Genomic DNA, 20,382 nt, shown 5'->3' with positions numbered 1-20,382 from the left:
ACATGCCTAGATGAGCTAGCGGACTAGCCTTGTAAGCACGTTTGATGTTGGTGTATACCTTGTCCAGTGTTTTTTCTCCTCTTGTTGTACATTTCACATGCTGATAGAACTTGGGTAGTACTGCCTTCAGGTCGACATGATTGAAATCTCCTGCTATGATGTGAATAGCCTGTGGATCTATGCTTTGTTGACCACTGATGACGTCATATAGCCGCGCCAATGCTAGGCTACCGTCCGCGCTAGGCGCAATGTAAACACATGTAATGAACACCGCGTTGAACTCCCTCGGGAGGTATGTGGGTCGGCATTTAACAGTCAAGTATTCCAGGTCTGGGGAGCAGTGGCTACTTACAGTTTTCGTGTTTAAGCACCAGCTATCCTTCGTCGATATTATGATCCCACCCCCTCTTGACTTGCCGCTGAGCTGCGTTCGGTCAGCGCGATGTAGCGTGCGGCCCTCCAAGCGAATAGCTGAGTCCACGATAGTGTCATTTAGCCAGGTTTCAGTAAGAATAATCACACAGCTATCTCCCACGATGTTATTTTTGGCAACTTGTAGTCTCAGTTCATCCATCTTGTTCGTCAGGGACCTGACATTGGAAAGGAAAATACTTGGCAAAGCAGGTTTGTCAGGGCTCCTCCTTAGCCTAGCTAGCAGGCCTGCTCTGCAGCCCCGTCGTTGCTTGCGGTCCTTACGCCGGCGTTTGCGCCTCAGGGAAGGGACTGAGTACCAGGATTCTCCCGGTACACGGGCGATCTCGTAATATATCCTGTGTTTCTTCAGGAACTCCGCTGTAACTGTCTTCTCGTTTTGCGTGCCAACTTCTAATAAGTCGTGCCTGCTGTAGGTACTATTTACACAACCGTTCCCTATAAGTACTAAAATAAAAATGTACATACAAATGCACTTAAAATCACTAAAAAACACCAGTTTTGAAGCCACCCCGGCCGCAGCGTCTAAGCGCGCAGCCATCTTGGATAATGATGAGCGGTGAGTTAAGGAGCGGTTTGCGGATATTTCTGCTGTTAAGACAAGTAGGGTTGCAACGATTAGTCGACATAATCGACGACGTCGATCATAAAAACTCATCGACGTGGAATTTTAGTGTCGACGCATCGTATTAAAAACACACGAGCCGATAATACAGAGCCGCGCTGTTCATTTGTAATTGCAATGCACTACAGGAACTGCAGCTGATGTTGTGCTGACGACAATTGACCACCAGATGGCGCCGTGCCTAGTGTTTCTGCTATATGGCCGTGATGATAGCGCCCTCACGTGTTCATACATTAGTATTGCAGATACATCAGACGAGTGCAACGTAAACGCATTTAAACGGTATTGTTCATTCAATGTACATTGTTTTGATCTCAATCATTTTAAATAAATAATGTTAACTCGTTCATAAAGACAAGTGTAGTGAATCCAGAACCTGATGTATCAACATACTGCTCGGTTGCTGGCAAGGCAAAACTTTGAGTTGTTATTTTATTTTAAAACATTTGCACATTACCAAGTTTATATTTGCACTTTCATTTGTATTATTTAATTTATTTATTATTTATTTTGTTTCATTGAAACAGAGATTGATTATTGTATGTATTAAATGTTTTGGAAGGTCCAAATTCAAATATTTCATGAGTCATTATTTGAATTTGCAATGGGAACGTATGTTAAGCCAGAGAGACTGGACAACAGGGTGACATTCACAGGTGTGCAGACTTGAGAAGGTGAGGTACAACATGCACTGGAGCCCGCGGCCACTGCCGCGGCCACACGACTAATCGCGACTAATCGGAAAAATTATCTACAGATTAGTCGACTACCAAAATAATCGTTAGTTGCAGCCCTAAAGACAAGTAATGGTGTTATTTGCACGGATCCATTGCATGTTAATTCATCCTTTAGGTCGTTTTATGCTGACCTCTACAGCTCTGAGATTGTTCATGATAAAATTGCTTGTGATTCATTTCTGAATGATCTGCAATTGCCTAGTCTCGCAGCAGATGAATCTGCATCTCTCGACCGGCCTATCTCCCTGGAAGAACTCAGAGGGGCAGCTCAAGATATGCAGAGGGGCAAGTCTCCTGGCATTGACGGCATACCACCTGAGTTTTACCTTCCCTTCTGGGACATTTTAGGCCCGCTTTTGCATGAAATGATTTTGTTCTCTATTGAGAAGGGCTCCTTTGCTAGAGATGTTAATATAGCGTTGATCTCCCTGCTGCTGAAAAAACCCAAAGACCCCTTGGACTGTGGGAGCTATAGGCCGCTCTCCCTTTTAAACTCCGAAATTAAAATGTATGCCAAGGTTCTTGCACGCCGGTTACAGACTTACATGCTCAAATTGGTTCACTGCGACCAGACAGGCTTCATCAGGACCAGATTGGCTTCAGACAATATGAGGAGACTCTTACACATCATAGATGGTGCTACCTCATTTAATTCTCCTACTGCGGTGCTGTCGCTGGACGCTATGAAAACATTCGACCGTTTAGAGTGGTCCTATTTATGGACGGTACTTGAAAAATTGGGTTTCGGTACGATGTTTTTAAATATGTGACAACTGACAATGAAAAGGGCTACCTGTAGGCGAAATCATTTTTCTGTTTTTTACATGTGCTTGAACTACAGATTGTAAGCTTTCAAATGATGCGTCATACATTGAAATCGGAAACAAATTGAAGACAACATGAGTATTTGAAAGTTGCTACACCTGAAATCACTAAGCAGAGAAAATGCCTTTCGAAGATGTTGTTTTTTTCTCACCTTCACAGCCAGGTAATGGGCGGTAACAATGTCTGGTTAACCCCGCCCCCAACCACTCAGCTGTCAATATGTCAGTGTTACTCACTGGGTCAGATAGCTACAGTATAGCTAACATTATTACCTAGCAAGGTATTACCTAAGCTAATTAGCCAGCTTATCATTATGGAGGCTTTATGGTTGTTGTAACTATTATTCTTTTAATGAAACAAAAAAGTCTTGAATCAGAATCAGAATTTATTTCACAGTACACAATAATACAAATCTTTGGCTGTGGTTCTTCAACATTAGCTTTGCAGCAAGGTACATAATCACAACAATACCATCACAATAATCACAAGTAAATAAGTAAAGTAAGTAATAAAGTGATAAGTGATGGTAGTCGCACTACAGCAGAATTAAAGTGCAATCAATAGTGTAACATGCTGTGAAAAGTTCAACAAGATGAAAATGAAAGTGTTCAGGTATTTCTCAAGTAGTCAGGTAGTGTGCAATTCCTGTGTCCTAATGTTTTCAACATTAGCATTGCAGCAAGGTTCTCTGATCAAAAAGATACTTAGATTAATGAATGTGCAATAACACGATGTGCAATATGACAACCCTAGGGTACATAAGGTTCAGAGAATAGGAAATGTTAGAATAGGTATAGCATAGCATAGAGTACAGCACAGTGTTTTATTTGTATAGTATAGTGGATAGTGTATATAGCCTTTATTTATGTAAACCAGCTCTTTTCCCTTCTTGTTTTTAGTTTTTTTTTTCTTCTTCCTAGCACAAGGGGAGCCCCCCCTCCCAAATGTCGTTGTTTGGTACCTGTACTATATCAATGACAATAAAGACCATTCATTCATTCATACTTCTGTCTGGCCAGATCTTGACATCAGTGATTTTCAGCCATAACCACGCCAGGTTCCTTATATCAAAGCTGAAACAGACAAACATAAACACAGTTAGCTAGCTGTACACGGTATCAACAACACAACACAACACAACACAACAGCATAATGTGCTATGCGATTGTTTTAGAAAGTCTTACGCAATACCGCACAACTTACTAGCTAATGCTAGCTAGCTAACACGGCTAGCCCAACCCAAGTAACGAAAGACAAACAGTTAACTAACTGTACACAGTAGCAACAACACAACTTATAAGAACAGCATAATGTGCTACTATGCGATTGTTTTAGAAAGTCTTTAAAAGGCAATACGACGACACAGAACGTACTAGCTAATGTTCGCTAGCTAACGCGGCTAGCCCAACACAAACAAAGGAGTAGGCTACTCACCCAGAAGCAGAACGTGTGGTATGTTGATCCTGTGAAATCCGTATGTTGTCCTAGTAAAGTTTCGTTTATTGGGGACTTTCTTTGTGCCTTCAGTCATTACTGAACAATTGATGAGCTAAGCAGTGTTCATTCTAAGCTAAATACATTGACATTCTCAATGAACACATGGAAACAAACACTGCGACCTTTGTCCCTCCCCCTCGAGCTCAACAGCCAATCACACCCAACTGAAAGCATATGTTATTTCATGACAAACAAGCCTATTTTGTTGCTAGATTATAGTTATTTAATGAACGTAAAACTGTTCGGAAAAATAACGAGTGGGTACTTCACATCTTCAAGTTGAATGTTAGCTGAAAAAACGAAAATCTGAGTTTTAGGTCAGAAATACTTTAAAGACGAATTTGACGTATTTCTGTTTTCCGAGAGGTGTCTTATTACATCGTCAGTAGACACATATGATCAAGACGATTTATTCTAATCCTTCTGCAATGGTAATGACTGGGAGGAATTTTTCGTCACTGTTTGCGATTGCTAAAGGCTCCAGACAGGGATGTCCGCTCAGCCCATTACTATTTGCGCTTTCCCTGGAGCCCCTGGCTCAGAGGGTCCGCCAGTCGACCACAGTCACACCAATTTCTATCTGTGGCACTCAGCATCACATATCCCTATATGCAGACGATGTACTTCTGTATGTAGATGATGCTCCTCAATCCATTCCCCATATTCTGTCCATCTTTGATGCTTTTAGCGCCATCTCTGGATACAGAATAAATTGGACCAAGTCTGCTCTCTTGCCGCTAAATGAGGCCATGAGGAGTGCAGTTGTGCCCTCCTAGATTACGATAGTTACCAAATTTAAATATTTAGGCATTGACATTTATCCCTCACTGCTGACTACAGCTAATACCAATTTCCAGATTTTCCTTTCCAATATAACACAGGATTTGGACAGATGGGTTGCACTGCCGAATTCCCTGAGGGCTAGGGTTTCCATAGTTAAAATGAATGTGCTCCCCCGAATTAATTTTGTAAGTTCTATGCTTCCTCTTCCTCCCCCCGCTCTTTATTGGAACAAATTGCAATCTGCAGTTACTAAATTCATCTGGAGAGGTAAACGACCCCGAATTAAATCGACCACATTACAGCGTGAGAGACAGGATGGGGGCCTTTCTCTACCTAATTTTAAACTTTACTATTGGGCTTTCACACTGCGTCCTCTGGTAACTTGGTTTAATCCCATGGCTGAGGTTTCTTGGCGTGCTTTGGAAGAGGGATTGACATTCCCTCTCACTCTGAAGGAGGTGCTGTTTTCCAACACTTCACCTGCTCAGTGTAGGCGACGGTTTGGCCCAATCATTTCTCAATTAATCAGTGTTTGGCGAGCAATGACGAAAACATGCAAACTGCCCTCTGGATGGAACCCCTGCTCACCAATATTTAATAATGATGCACTCTTAATTGGGGGGCGCCCGATTAGATTCCAACAATGGGCTGACGGGATATTCATTCATTGGGCGATGTTATTGGGGATAAAGGTCTTCACTCTTTTGAAGAGTTACGAATTCAGTTTAATTTACCACTCTCCTCCTTTTTCTTTTATTTACAACTAAGGGCTGCCATGAAAACCTATGGGGTCCCATGGAAGGAGCCACTTCATAGGCACCCGGTGCTTGTTGTTCTGGACAGGGTGGGTAGTACGAGGGGCTTAGTTTCCACATTATATGGGTACTTCCTGCAGAAAACATACCTCCCATTGGCAGTTGGATCGGTATGGAAGGTGGACATTCCGGACATAGACCTAGAATTTGACTGGGATAAAGTGTGGTCAGATGTCCTACAAACATCAAGGAATCCTGATCACCAACAAATTCATTATCATTTTATTCATAGGACTTATATGACTCCTCGGAAGATGTGTACTATGAAAATCATAAATGACCTCAATTGTACTCTGTGTCCTCTGGGGGTTGTGGGCACATTTATTCATATGATTTGGGAGTGTCCAGAGGTTACAGAGTTTTGGGTAATGGTCGCTTCTAAACGTTCTACTCTGCTCTCTGTGACTATACCCCCTTCTCCTTCTGTATTGATCCTCAATGATCTTTCCCTGTTACCCCTCCCTCAAACTAAAAAACGCATTCTGTTTGCTGGTCTGACAGCAGCAAAGAAAATGGTTGCCACGCGTTGGAAGCCTCCACATTCACTTTCATTTAAACAATGGGTTTTACGTTTTTTGGATGTTGTTTATTTGGAACTCTCTACAGCCCGTATGCATGGTGCTAAAGAGGCAAATATTAATTTGTGGATATCCACAGCTGTCGATCTTAAAAATCTTTTGAGTTGAGTGTAGTTGAGTGTAGGTTATCACAATTGTAACTGACTTGTCCTCTGGTCCCTGGGGTGGGTGGGTGGGGGTTATTTGATTTACTTTCTTTTTCGTTTTGGGTCCCGACTTGTAATGTATGTCCCTAATAGCTATATTGTAATTTGTGTGTTGTGGTGTGGTTGTATGGGCTGTTTGGGGCGTTGATTGCAGGATGTGGCCTTGTTGTCTTGTTTTGTCATTATGTTTGTTTTAAAAGAAAATAAAGAAACATTTGATCACAAAAAAAAAGATATGGTGAAGACATGTGCATATGTGTGCACTGTAGACCGTGGTGCTAGACCACTGGACCACCCCAGGCCACTATATATTTTTTTTACTGTTGTGCTGACACTCGTATCATCATACAGTGGTATCATAGTAGTACAACATCATACAATTGATCTACCCTGATATCATGATAAAAGTGCACTTAGGGTTAAACTTTATTTATTCATCCACCTGACCTTTTGGCTATAATACAAACAAATTATGTGAAAAGGAAGATGTGCGTAAGTTGAACACAGTTTGTGGAACCTATGTCACTTTTGGTGCAAAGAGTGACATGCTTCCAAAATTCCAAATGGATGTTGTGGACCTCTCTCTCTCCCTCCTATCAGGTTGATGGGGAGCATGGCCTTGTCCAATCACTACCGCTCAGAGGACTTGCTGGACATTGAGACGGCAGCAGGGGGCTTCCAGCAGCGCAAGGGCATGAGGCAGTGCCTGCCCCTCACTTTCTGCTTCCACACGGGGCTCAGCCAGTACATGGCCCTGGAAGGCACTGAGGGCCGCAGCCGCAGCGAGATCTTCTACCACTGCCCGGTCAGTCTCCAACCCAGGGTATCCGCGGTGTCTTGAAAAGTATTAAAAGTTGATAAATCAATTTTGGGAAAAATCAAGACCCTTAATAAGTATTACAAAGTCTTATCACGATTTTATGAGGTCTTGAATTTTGTAGGTATTTTTCTGAATTAGACTCTGTCCAAAGAGTTTGAGTCCTAATAACGTTTAGTCAAAGTTCGTGAATTTATTAGTTTTATTAAAAAAACAAAGATGAACCGGAAATTCTGTTGTATGATAGTGGTCTAGTCTATTGCAAATTAAAACTGTTAAGTTAAAAGGTGTCACTGATGTAAACGGTTACAGCTCGAAGTGGCGGTGAGGTCTGGAAAAATATTGACAAGGTCTTTAAAAGGTCTTAGAAAGGTATTGAAATTAACCTCAAGATTCCTGTATATACCCTGAGTAGGTAACATAGACACGGCTGTTCTAGTGTCAACTGTCACTTAGATCCAACTGTCACTTTCAAATTAACAGATTCCTGTATATACCCTGCCAACCCCCCCCCCTGTCTTTACATTTTAGTCATTTAGCCTATGCGCTTGTCCAGACTCAGAGTGACTTAAAAACAAGTGCATTCATCACAAAGTTAAACAACAATCATCGCACAATCGACACAGTGCTAGACAAAGGAACAGAAACATCAGTTTGATTAGGATTGTAAATTGAGAGAATGGATAGCATTACTTGGTAGCGGAGTAACGGTACACATATTCGTACCGAAAATGTTCTTAGGCCCAATCCCAATGCCCCCCTTGCCTCTACAATTGAGCCCTACCCCTCCATTTTCCGCGTTCACGTGTAAGGGTAGGGTGTCCCGATTCTTGTTGGGATGTCGAAGTAGTAGGGCTACGTAGCCCTCCAAACTGACTTTTTTCAGAGGCACACTCAAAATTCAGTGTTATGAGAAATCTCCCAGAATGCCTTGCAAATATTTTTTTCTTAGTTAAGAAAGATTTTTAAATCATGATAACCATCATAATATATTAGTTTAATGTAATTTCAATGTATTATAGACATTTTCCTTCTAGCAAGCATAACAAAAATCGCTAGTATGCTGATGTCTCTAGCTAGCTAGCTAACATTACAACATTTTGACATAACCTGCATTTTGACATAATTTTCCATGTTACATTTCCGCCCTTTGATAGCATATGACGCCCAGAAGTTTAATTTAAGTCCAGCCGCGAATTTGTTGCACTTTTTACCGCTCATCGGTGGTAATATCAGTGCAGGGTAGGAGCACGGGTTGCTAGCCTACAGCACACCGATATTCTGTCATGAACTGACCTGGTAATGAGGCATTGTTCTTTTTTATTTGATGACTTGTTTGATCGATTGAATCGCGTCTTTTTTTTAATTTATTTTTTTATTATAATTTCCGGTCGAAACTATTATTCATAAGGGGAAGATTTCAACCACTACCCCTTGTAACTCTGTTTTGAGGGGCAAGTCGAAAAGCAAAGGGCACTTGAAAAAGAGGGGTAGGGGTAAAAATAAGAAATGGTATTGGGCCTTAATTTAAACTATATACAGTAGTTCACCCTGGGGGTGCAGGAACAACTATGTACCACTAGGGGGATCCCTTATCCAGCTATATTATAAGAAGCATGGCATCATTTTGACCAATGGAAAGTAACCAATGAAATGTGTTTTTCTGTTGTAGGATCAAATGGCACAAGATCCATCTGCAATTGACATGTTCATCACAGGTGGGTTGAGCTAGTATTTTGTTGCGTTTTATACCAATGTAGTTTCACTTCAGCATATCGAGCAACTGCACACTTTAGTTTGAATGTTGACTGCCAACATTGATAAGGACCTATCCTCTGAAAGCTCTGGTTCAGAAAGTATGACACATCACATGACTTCCTGTTTTTTTTTTTATCTTAGAGGAAGCTGCACCCTCTCATTTTGCTGTTATAAAGCAGTAAACAGGTTTCCTTTCAAGATAAGGAACATTAGATCAAGTAATGAGACAGTGAACCATTTTGTTCTTCTTTTGGCTCTACTACAAAAGTTTGGATTTAAAAAAAATCAAAGCATCACTATCAGGTTAAAGTACAGATTCTCCACTTTTATTTGAAGGTACAAATGTTGCTGCAGACATCTTCAGTTGTATGTTTTGAGGAAATCTTATATCAGGAAATGAAATGGATATTCAAGTGGATTATAATCTTTAGACTGACTTGGCCAGTCACGAACTTTCAACTTTCCACCATCCAATGAATTTTGAGGGATTTGTTTGCTGCCATCAGCAAATCAAATCAAATGAAATGTTGTATATAATAAGGGCATTTCACAGCTGCATCACAGAAAGCAGACACACAATAAGGCGTTCCTCAACATCCATCCGTTCTGGCACAAACCGATTGTACGGTACATTCTGTTCATAACAAGTTTTTCCCCAATCACTCAGGGGCTCTGATTAATCCCTAGAAGACAACTTTCCACAACACTAGTGTCTCCATAGTTTGACATCTTACATACTGAAGAAGGTAAACAAACTGGTGATTATACGGGACAGGACTAGAAAGCCCAACTGTGGTGATTCAAACTGGCTTGTTCACTAGCTGGCCACTAGGAAGCCTTGGCACTCACTGGCACCACTGTCAAAAACCTGCTATTGACAGCTCTCTTACAGTGACTGTGACAGTGGAAAGTATTCAGACCGTTTCACTTTTTCCACATTTTGTTGCGTTATAGACTCAATATAAAATGGATTATATCATATTTGTTTGCTATCACACCACACACAATGTTTTGTTTTTAAAAATATTATGTATTGTATTTTCAGAGAACAGAGGTACATGTTTCAATGGGCTGATAGCCTAATGTCAACTTGTCTGATATTTGGAGTAGCAGAAGCAAAGTTGTATCATTATCTTGTACAAAAGAAGAGATTTGGTGAGGCTGCATTCTCATTTTGTGCACCCAGATTGTGGAATTTACTGCCAGTTTACATTAGGGGATGCAACCTCGGCACATATGTTCAAGTCAAGACTAAAAACCCATCTTTTTAATATTGCCTTAAAATGACTTAATAATTAAAGCACTTTGAGCTGCAACGTTTGCAGGAAAAGCGCTATACAAATAAAGTTATTATTATTATTGTTAAGTGTCTTTCAGAAACGCATGTTAAGCTAATAGCCCCATTACCTTTCGTGCCCTTAAATATGTATAAGTGTTGTCATTTGTAAATGGTGATGGTAACATACAATACCCTAAAATAAATGCTGAGAATCTCTGCGTTAACCTCATATTAATTGTTTGATTTAAAATCCAAACCTTTCAAGTATAAAGGCAAAAGAAGAAACAATTATTCACTGTCCCATTACGTAGGCAGGGTCACTGTAGATTGATAAAACAATGTGATGTAGTAAGGAGCATTCCAGTGCAATGGACCCCTGCACATTGTGTACTGTAGGAACCATTACAGACAGTTGATTTCTTCTACAGCACATTACAGAAAGTTTATTTAAACTTTTTTTGAACTTTTTTGGAGCAGTGGGGCAGTCCCACTCATATTTTTCCATTTTATTGGACAGATTGAAGTGAAGACAGACAGGAAAGTAAGGAGAAGAAGGTAGAGAGGGCATGTCAGCAGGGCATGGGCCGGATTCCAACCCTAGCCGACATGTGCATAATGTGTGCACTGTAGACCACAGTGCTAGACCACTGGACCACCCCAGGCCACGGTGCTAGACCACTGGACCACCCCAGGCCACGTTCATTTGAACTTCTAATGTTGTCACAAGCACTTATGCTTTCTCATTATTTCACTTTAGGTTCCAGCTTTACAGAGTGGTTTACCTCATATGTCCATAATGTGGTCACAGGAGAGTACCCCATTATCCGCGATCAGATCTTCAGGTAATCTTCATATCTCTCCTCCCCTCTGGAGTACTTAAATCACAGGCAGTCTCTGCTGTTAGTCTCTGTACCATGATGGTATATCTGTATATCTGTATATCTGCTGCTAGCAAACATTCAGATGGAGGCCTTTCTCATTGTTGGCAGGTACGTCCATGACAAGCAGTGTGTTGCCACCACGGAAGATATCACTGTGTCCGTGTCTACCTCATTCTTACCGGAGCTCAGCTCAGTGCATCCACCACACTTCTTCTTCACCTACCGAATCAGGTACTGCTACGTTTAAACACCTGAGAATGTTTAAACACCTGAGAATGTTTCATTAATGCCACTTTAAAAGCTACATGTTTAAATGTATTCCATCTTCAATGCCATAACTTCACAAAGATCACATAATGGGTTAAATTGTACTTAATAGAGTTTATATTAACACACATCTGACAGTGGGCGGCTGTGTCTCAGGAGGTAGAGCCGCCGTCTAATGATCGCAAGGTTGGCAGATCGGCGGTTCGAGCCCCGGCTAGCCACATGTCGAAGTGTCCTTGGGCAAGACACTGAACCCCAAATTGCTCCCAGTGAGCGGGCCGGCGCCTTGCATGGTAGCTTGCCGCCATTGGTGTGTGAATGTGTGTGTGAATGGGTGAATGAGAGGCTGTTGTAAAGCGCCTTGGATAAAGGCGCTATATAAGTGCAGTCCATTTACCATTCATTTGGACAGGTTCTTGCCTTTTGCCTTTTGCTTGTGTTAACCACTCCCTCTCTTCCTGCCTCCATGGCTCTGATGTGAACCTTGTGGTCTAGCTCCCACCTCATATACTTGCTGTTTTTAAGCGACTCTCACTTAACAAGACAACGGTGCTGTGTAAAATAAAAGTTACATGGTAAATTATAAAAGGAATAACATTCAGAATGTCTCACTAAATTAATGTATAATGCATATAGAGCTAAATCAGTATATCAACTTACATGTGTTTGGTTATGTAAAAAAAAAAATCTAAATCAATACAATGACAAGTTTTAATTGGGGGTTGGCATGCATCTCCGGGACACCTTTCGTGAGCTTAGAATGATAAGGTTCTATCTCCGTTTAGGGTAGTTCAGAGATATTGAGCGTCAAAGTTTTTACATTCCATTATGTTTTGTGAGATGGAACCTTTGTATTTTATGAATTACTAACTTCAAAAATGTCAACATTTAAAAAATAACACCACACAGGCATTAATAAACACCTAATGGATCAGATTATGTAAAAAACTACATTTTGACAAAAATTGAGATAGAACCTTATAATTCTAACGTCACGCTTTGTAACCCTCCTGACTGTTCTCATAAACTGCTACCCCCTCAGGATTGAGATGGCGAAGGATGCCCTGCCTGAGAACGCCTGCCAGCTGGACAGCCGCTACTGGAAGATCACCAACGCCAACGGGAACGTGGAGGAGGTGCGAGGGCCAGGCGTGGTCGGTGAGTGACCGGGTCAGATGGGAGGCTGTCGAAATATCATCTACATGTTAATCATCGTTCCATCCTTTCCGTTTAGTAGCATTCAACAAAAACACAATCTTTCAGCCTGCATGATTCACAGCAAGTTAACTGTTGAGTCAATAACCAATTATGCGTGTGCAGGAGAGTTCCCAGTGATGACCCCAGGGAAGGTACACGAGTACGCCAGCTGCACCACCTTCTCTACTACCTCCGAGTACATGGAGGGCCACTACACCTTCCACCGTCTCAAGAATAAAGAAGAGGTCTTTGACATCGGCATTCCCCGCTTCCATATGGTTTGCCCCCCGTTCCGCGAGTCAATGGTACGGTCGGTAAGTGGAGATGTGTACGATGAAGTTTAATGAGTAACAAATGGATTCTGATCAATGAATTTGATACAAATCAATAATTGGTTAAACATTCAGATAAATAACTAACTGATAATCGATAGTAAAAACAGAATTGAACATAGTTTGTGTGGTGCAATTTGCACCACAGTGCAAACACTTTTAGCTACGAGAATGAGGCCTTCAATTCTTGTGGACACACATTTTTTGGGGGGTGAATTCACCTATTGTGAATGCAGCCTGCTTTGGTTGAACTTGTGTTTTCCCTCTCTCATCAGCAAGGGTCGGAGAACGATGTTAGCGCCACCTTCAACATCGACAACTCGTCAGACACAGACGACTATGACGAGGGCGAGCACAGAGGCATCAACATAGGCGCCCCGGGCGGGGGCGGGCGCGGGCGCTGTCCACGCCACATCTGACGCACTTTTCACACCACAGGACTCGATTAAGAAAAGGGGGGAGCGGAGGAAAGGACTTTAAGATTTACGAAAAGAGTTAAAAAAAAAGTTTGTTTTTATGATTTGTAAAGCTGTATTTACCAATTGGGTGATGATAGGCATGTCCCTATGTGAACTTCTCTCTACCCCAGCTCTCTGAGACACTACAGCCCCTGCGCAAAACGCCCTTCCGTGTAGAGCCCAGACATTGCTCCATTGTTTGTGTTCTCTGTTTTTTTTTTCTCCAACAAGGGAGAAATGTGGAACTGGACATTGACCATTGAGAGCAGGGCTGTCAGCTCTTTTTCTATAGTTACATTGTTCATTCTCTAACAGCCCTGCCTCCCCACATGCAGATTGGTGCTCCACGAATGCCTGATTCCCAGAGCAGTACATTTCTGATTCATGGCTATGCCTAATGCTATCCCTTTGCTCCTTAGTATGGGGGAAATATGCAAGGTTTGCAGTGCTATGCCTCTTATCTCTTAAGTTTGAAAAAGCCCACATAATTTTTCCATTGCCATCTGTTGTTGCAGCAGTGTAAAACATTCATGCCAGTTATGAACATATTCGGGGATGGTCACTGCCAGTGGTCAGTCACAGTTATAAGCAGAGGCGGTACTAGGATTTCTCTGGCCCGAGGCAGACACTGAGGTCATATTAAGTGCCCGTGCTTGGCTGTGACCTTTTGTGGGCATGTTGCCTCGATCCCCCTCCCTCAGGGCAGAGCGTGGGGGGGGCAATGCCCATGGTTTCCCGCCGCCCCTGGTTATAACCAAGAACTGTCACTCACAAAACAACCAAGATCCCCCCCCCCCCCCCCAAGGAACAAGATGGAAACCTACAAAAACAAAATGTTGAATCAAAAATTGGATTTTTTTTTACATGTTAACAGGAATGACAGAGGGAAGCCTACACTATGTTCCTCAGCTGAGCTGTTGAAGTCCACCAGCCGGTATTGGTTGTCTGTCCCTCAGTTCTTCGGTTGATATAATTTGTCCTCTCAGTAGTGGAGTCTTGCCCAAATTGTGTGTGTGTCCCCCCTTGCCTACTACTAGTGTAGAAATAACAACAACATAGAATTATAACTATGTAGGAAATATTTAACCTTCCACCTCATAGACTTTCCTGTACAACTGTACATGACCCCTTGCTTAACATCCACTTGGATGTTTTCTGTGTTTATCAAAATCATGTATATTTATGAGCAAGTTAGTGTGGGCTTACCTCTGTCATGTTGGCATGTCTTCTACTTATTATTTTCAATGTGATTATGACTAAGATTACGCTTATCTTCATAAACAAACAAACAACAACTGTTTAGTAAAGCAACCAATCAGTGTGTAGTTTCTCTTTGAATGTGTGAACAATGGGATATACATAATAACTTGGGTTTTGTCTGGTTTAGAATGCTTACTGGTGCAATTTCAGGTAATCTCAGCTTTCAGCACACGCGTGTCACTCATCTCAGCATGGATGGACAACTGGACATGAAAACGCCCTGGCTTAGCTGAACAAATGATGTTGCAAGAGGATTTTCTGTTTTCTCTGACAATTTGCCAGGACACCAAGTGTGCTGTCATAGCTGCAGTATGTCACTTATTGTTTGAAAATGACTTTGAGTGATGTCTCTAAAGATGGAATGATGGCGCTTGCCTTCAGTTCTACTTGCATAGTGGCAAGTATTGTTTAATGTGGGTATTACCTGATTATTTTAATCCTGTCTCCTCCCCTTGTACTTAACTAAGCTGTGCAATAGAGTGTCTGGCTATTCTCTATGACGATTTCAAACCTCATTTGATTTGCATTTAGGCATTTTGCTCAGTAACACTATTTTTACTTCATAAATGTGTGTTTTGTTTTTCTATCTTTGGGGTAAATAAACACTAAAGGCTAAATGTTTAAGCACACTGATTATTTTCCATGTCTAACACTCAAAGATTCATTTATATATTTTCTTTCTTTGCATGATGAGCAATTACCTGTTGTTGCCGCTGACACACAGGTTTATTGTATTTCTTTTAACACATCTAGATCCATGCAATATTTTTAAAACAAAAACAAACAAAAATGGTGAAACGTTGTGTGTTATATGGATCAGTTTCTCTGGGCCAGATTGTAACTAGACTAGTGCTATGTACTAAACCCCATGTTCAACGGAGGAAATAGGAACTCTTTTTTTGTCTTAGTCTGGGTCAGAGGCACTTGGGTGCTACTGTAACACTATGATGTAGATTTTCTCAATATGCTCCACCGAGTTCAACTTTTCCTCTGTCACCTAGATTGTGGCAAGTTAAATGGACAATTCACAATGAAATACATCAAGTGTGTATTTTGATTGAAATAGCATTTGTTCTTAAAACACAAATGCCCCACTATTAAAGAACAGAGGCCCAACAACAGTCTTTTGTTTGGTGGGATATTTATGTTGGTGTTGCCAGATCATCCTCAAGTGGTGCCTCTGTTGTGGTCCGACCAACGTCCCATTGTTCAACTGTGCTGTCTGATGTTATCGAAAAAAACAAACCCTTATCTCACCCATCCATGACATATTAACGTTTTAATGCAATAGGTTTGTCTTTCTTGAAACTCAGTCTCAGTGGAATAGTTTAGTTCAATCTTTATAACAACATGTTATTGAATTGGTTGAATTGTTTTCTTCAGTTGTAACAGAAATTCTGACTGTGGGTAAGAAGTAGTTTATTTGAATTTCAAATATGCCTTTATGTCTGTCAAGAGCAGTTATTCAAAATCGTCATGGTCTCATTTGAACATCTTATATATATACACACACATACACACACACACACACACACCATCGTAATCCCGTGTATGTTTACTTTCATAAACGATTAACATTCAAATGCTTCAATGGTTCACAAGCTACTTGGGGCTAGTAGGTGAGACAATGAGACACTGTTGTCAGCCTACCGGAGCCTACGCTCTGGAAATCTGATCAGCACTCATGGAATGCCTCTTGTCCAATCACATTTTGTTACGTTGCAGCCAGTGTGCGCTCCGAATTTACGAACGGAGTCCAGGAATGCAAAATTGAACTCTCGTAGCTAAAGCGTGAGTTGACTCCGTGATTACGCGTGATCTTGGCATAACAACAGAGTGACCGAGGGGAGTGCCTGCCTGACAACTCTGACAGTCCTGGTTCATATCTGGTTCATATCTCAATCCTACTGCGCGTTTTTCCAGCTGGTGAGTGAAAATCTGATGCGTTTTTATTTATTTATTTTTATCCTTGAAAATCTCTATCGAGCAAAGCTAATTTGACAGAATTGGGGTCGCAAATAAATTCCGGGTCGTCAACATGTTGTGACGACCCCCCGCAGAGAGGGTCACACCTAAATTTAGCCTTGCGAGGTTTACAACGGGTTCTCTGTTGTAAGTACAATCATGTGCTTTATACCAGGGTACCAAGGGGTCGTCAGAATTAAAGTAAATGTATTACTGTTAAACTATGACGTATTTAAGTGCTCTCGTGGTTCATTGTCGCGGCTGTTGTAGCTTAGTTCCTTATTATTATAATATATATATATATATATATATATATATATATATATATATATATATATATATATATATATATGGGTTATATGGGTCGCCATCACTAATCCCATTGAAAGGAGGTGAGTAATATATTAATATATACAAATATATAGATTCATCAACTAACATTAAAATATACATTTAGAAAATGAGGCTTCCAAGAGGTAGCCTAAATGTCAAACTTTAAATGCGTATAACTTAAAAGTTATAAATGTTGTCAAGACTCTGTATCCATCCAATAATCTGTAATGCAAAGTAAGGTCTGCTTCAACATTTAAAGTTGGTTTGGAGTGTCTAGCTTAAAACCCCAAAGAGCAATATAATTTTTAGGTTTACCACAGAAAACCAATGGTCCTTTGAAACCCATGTAAAATCATACATTATAAGTTCAAATATGTATAGCATAAAACGTACAAATAACAGAAAAAAAGCTGCTTTCAAGCAAATTAAGTTACGCTATCCTGAGCATATTAAAGGTTATTTGGCCTTTCTAGCTTATATGGTTTAAGAGCAGTACCACTTTAAATATACCATTGTCCAAGTCAATGACCTTTCAAAGTCCATGGGGTTTGAGCTGTATCATAATCTGGCGCAACTTGCTCCCATGAGGTCTGGCTAAATCGGCACTATATCAGGCTTTATTTAGCACAAATCATTATACACGATTCTCAAGCTTTTGTACTGGACTAATAGGTGAGTAAGTAGTAACGTAAGTAAGTAAGTAACGTTTATTTATACAGCACACATTTACAACGACAAACAGCCGCCCAAAGTGCTTAACAGATGGGAGATCTTCAGGGAGAAGAGAGCTATTTTAGGGTTAGGGTTAGCCAGGGTTAGGGTTAGCCTCAATGCTCTGGGTGGATCTGATGTGGAGGGGGAGACTATCCCAGAGCCGAGGGGCTGCTTTGGAAAAGGCTCAATCCCCTCTTGTTTTTATTTTAGTCCTGAGCAGTTAGCAAGATCAGTCTTTTTTTTTTTTTTTGTGATCAAGATTTTTTTATTGCTTTTAACAACACATAACAATGACAATACAGAACAAGAAAGGAAAGGAGGGAAAAAAATAAAGAAAACAAAAAAGAAAAGGGGTAGTGTAGCGGACAAGTCATAGCCAAATAGTAGAAATATAACACAATCCGGATTGGGGTAAATGGAAAATCAAATGACAAAGTAGTCAAGTTGGTCAAGTTCAATGAATAAGCCTTCCACGCATCAACTGTACTGGGCCTCGCTGTGTTCAGTCTGGCCGTTGTGCATCAAGATTCACAATCCTCTGTAAAGAGTAAAAGATCGGTCTTGAATCAGTGTGTGACTGTGACCCAACCCTTTTCACACAGTTCAGACCTGACAGGGAGCGATCAAAATGAAAACCTCACTGGGGATATGCGCGGTGTTCTGTTGTGCAATATTCGGACTGGGTAAGTGACATTCTTGTTCTGTGCTTCAAGGCTAACATAAACTGTTGGGGTTTTTTTCAGAGGGGGAGAGAGAGAGAACAAAACTAGTCTCTTCTCTAGTGACTGCTCATGCTCGTCGTTGATTTAATCAGCAGAGTGTTTCTCCTTGTATTCACAGGCTCTGCTATCCGTTGCTTTAAGTGCAAGGATTACACCGGGAGCTGCTCAAAAACACAGGACTGCAGTTATGAGGACGCCTGCCTGACGCTGACAGAAAGAGGTGACGTTCCAGTAGAATATCTAACCTAAATTAAATTACAGAATTACGCCTTATCTCTGAACTAGCCAATCGACTTGACGACAATCAATGGTTTCACCTCCAGTGCCTAAAAAAAGTGTACTACACACCCTTTCAAAAATGCTCACTCTCTCTTTGGTCACCTTTTGTTCTCCAAGAGCCTGGAATCTTAATACATTAAATCTGGAATTTTGTCTCACTTTTTTTTTATCTCACTTTGTCTACTGGACAAATTAAGATCTGTTTGCTAAAAGTCTACACACTCTCCTTAAATTAGCTCAAATGCAAAAAACGTTATTTAATAACTCAACTTAACAAGTTGAATTCAGTCCATCTGGGCAGATCAGTGAGAGAAAAAAATCCTGGTTCAGTGGCTCTGACACAGCAAAAGGCGAACATTTTGAAATTACAGTGCCACTTGTGGTGTGGACTGCCGATAGCCAGTATATGTTACGGTACATGTGGGAAAACTAGGGTTAGGGTTAGGTGCTAGGGTGCTAGGGTTAAGGTTAGGGTTAAGGTTGGAGGTAGGGGTAGGGTTAGGATTAGGGTTAGGGGTAGGGTTAGACATACCAGCATGTACCAAGTCGACGTAGCACCTAACACCTAACCCTAACCCTAGTTTTCCCACATGTACTGTATTCCCACATGTACCGTAACACATCCAGTTCTTATTCAGTGACATAGTGATGACCCTTCTGTTCTTATGACATATAGGGCCGGTTTCACAGACAAGGCTTAAGCCTAGTCCTGGACTAAATCACACTTTCAATGTAAAATCTCCATTGAAGATGCTTTTTAGTCCAGGATTAGGCTTAAGCCTTGTCTGTGAAACTGGCCCATACAGTTCTTATTCAGTGACATAGTGATGACCCTTGACCCTTCTGTGTTTATGCCTGCAGGGGGGGACACATATCGTCAGTGCATCAAGTACTCTGACTGCGACTTCAAACGGCTGGCCCAGATGTTCCCACACGTGGCTAGTAGCTTCAACTTCAACTGCTGCACCAATAACCTCTGCAACGGAGCCGTGTCCAGAACAGCTGGGATGTCTCTGCTGGGTCTACTGCCGTCGTTGGCGGTCGTCTGGTGGTGCATGCACTAACCTGACACCCACACCATACAATCGCTTTTCCTTTACAAGTCTGACAGAAGACTTGCTGAAGCCCAGGGTGGAGTGGTGGCAAGCAGGACGTTTTGGGCCAATGGCTCATGCTGATATTCTGCCACTACTATATAATACTTGGGCTCTTTTTACTATATAAAAGCATGGCTCCTTCTTGTACTAATTTATTTTCCTTCTCAGCGGTACTATATAATACTGAGCATGGCTCTTTGCACTAAACAATACAGCACAGTGGCTGTTTTGAAAGGTCGGTCAGTATTATGGTAACAATATTATTTGAAATTCCTTGGAAAAAGAAGTTGGAAAGAAAAAGGGGTTTGTAATTCAAACAATCCTATTTTGTTATTTAAAGGATTGCTCAGAATGTTCTAGTAATATTGCTATGTTGTCTTGTGGATGCTTTTTGTTGACCTTTGCTCCTCCATGTTTTGGGGTAAGGTATAGGGAATGTGTACCTATTTTTGAGTGAACAGATGGTCTATTTATTTATTTTGTATTATTACACAAATACTATAGAATTAAAACAATTTAGATTGTTCAATGAACTGGAATTTCTCAAAATCTTTTACGTACTTAGATCTACAGAGATCCATTCTG

General features: G+C 41.1%; 2 protein-coding genes across 3 annotated transcripts in view; both read left to right on the top strand.

Moving 5' to 3' along the window:
- fbxo3 (F-box protein 3) overlaps positions 1-13,537 on the top strand; it is a 31,193-nt gene extending 17,656 nt beyond the window's left edge. For both annotated transcript variants that reach the window (XM_080528787.1, XM_080528786.1), the window contains 7 exons: positions 7,039-7,243; positions 8,928-8,973; positions 11,050-11,134; positions 11,282-11,404; positions 12,483-12,598; positions 12,761-12,951; positions 13,245-13,537. In XM_080528787.1, the coding sequence (XP_080384913.1) occupies positions 7,039-7,243; positions 8,928-8,973; positions 11,050-11,134; positions 11,282-11,404; positions 12,483-12,598; positions 12,761-12,951; positions 13,245-13,388 (910 nt within the window). In that variant the 3' untranslated portion in view covers positions 13,389-13,537. The remainder of the gene's footprint in view (positions 1-7,038; positions 7,244-8,927; positions 8,974-11,049; positions 11,135-11,281; positions 11,405-12,482; positions 12,599-12,760; positions 12,952-13,244) is intronic.
- A 4,017-nt stretch (positions 13,538-17,554) lies between these two features.
- cd59a (CD59 molecule (CD59 blood group) a) lies at positions 17,555-19,938 on the top strand. Its single transcript, XM_080530051.1, has 4 exons — positions 17,555-17,657; positions 18,302-18,382; positions 18,540-18,641; positions 19,562-19,938. Exons 2-4 carry the CDS (start codon positions 18,328-18,330, stop codon positions 19,762-19,764), a joined length of 360 nt encoding a protein of 119 aa, XP_080386177.1. The 5' UTR covers positions 17,555-17,657; positions 18,302-18,327; the 3' UTR covers positions 19,765-19,938.
- Positions 19,939-20,382: the final 444 nt, after the last annotated feature.

The sequence above is a fragment of the Nansenia antarctica genome, assembly GCF_963989245.1.
Source record: "Nansenia antarctica genome assembly, chromosome: 4".
In the NCBI taxonomy this organism is placed as follows: domain Eukaryota; kingdom Metazoa; phylum Chordata; class Actinopteri; order Argentiniformes; family Microstomatidae; genus Nansenia; species Nansenia antarctica.
Note: the sequence above shows the minus strand (reverse complement) of the source record. Positions and strands in the feature narration are given on the sequence as shown.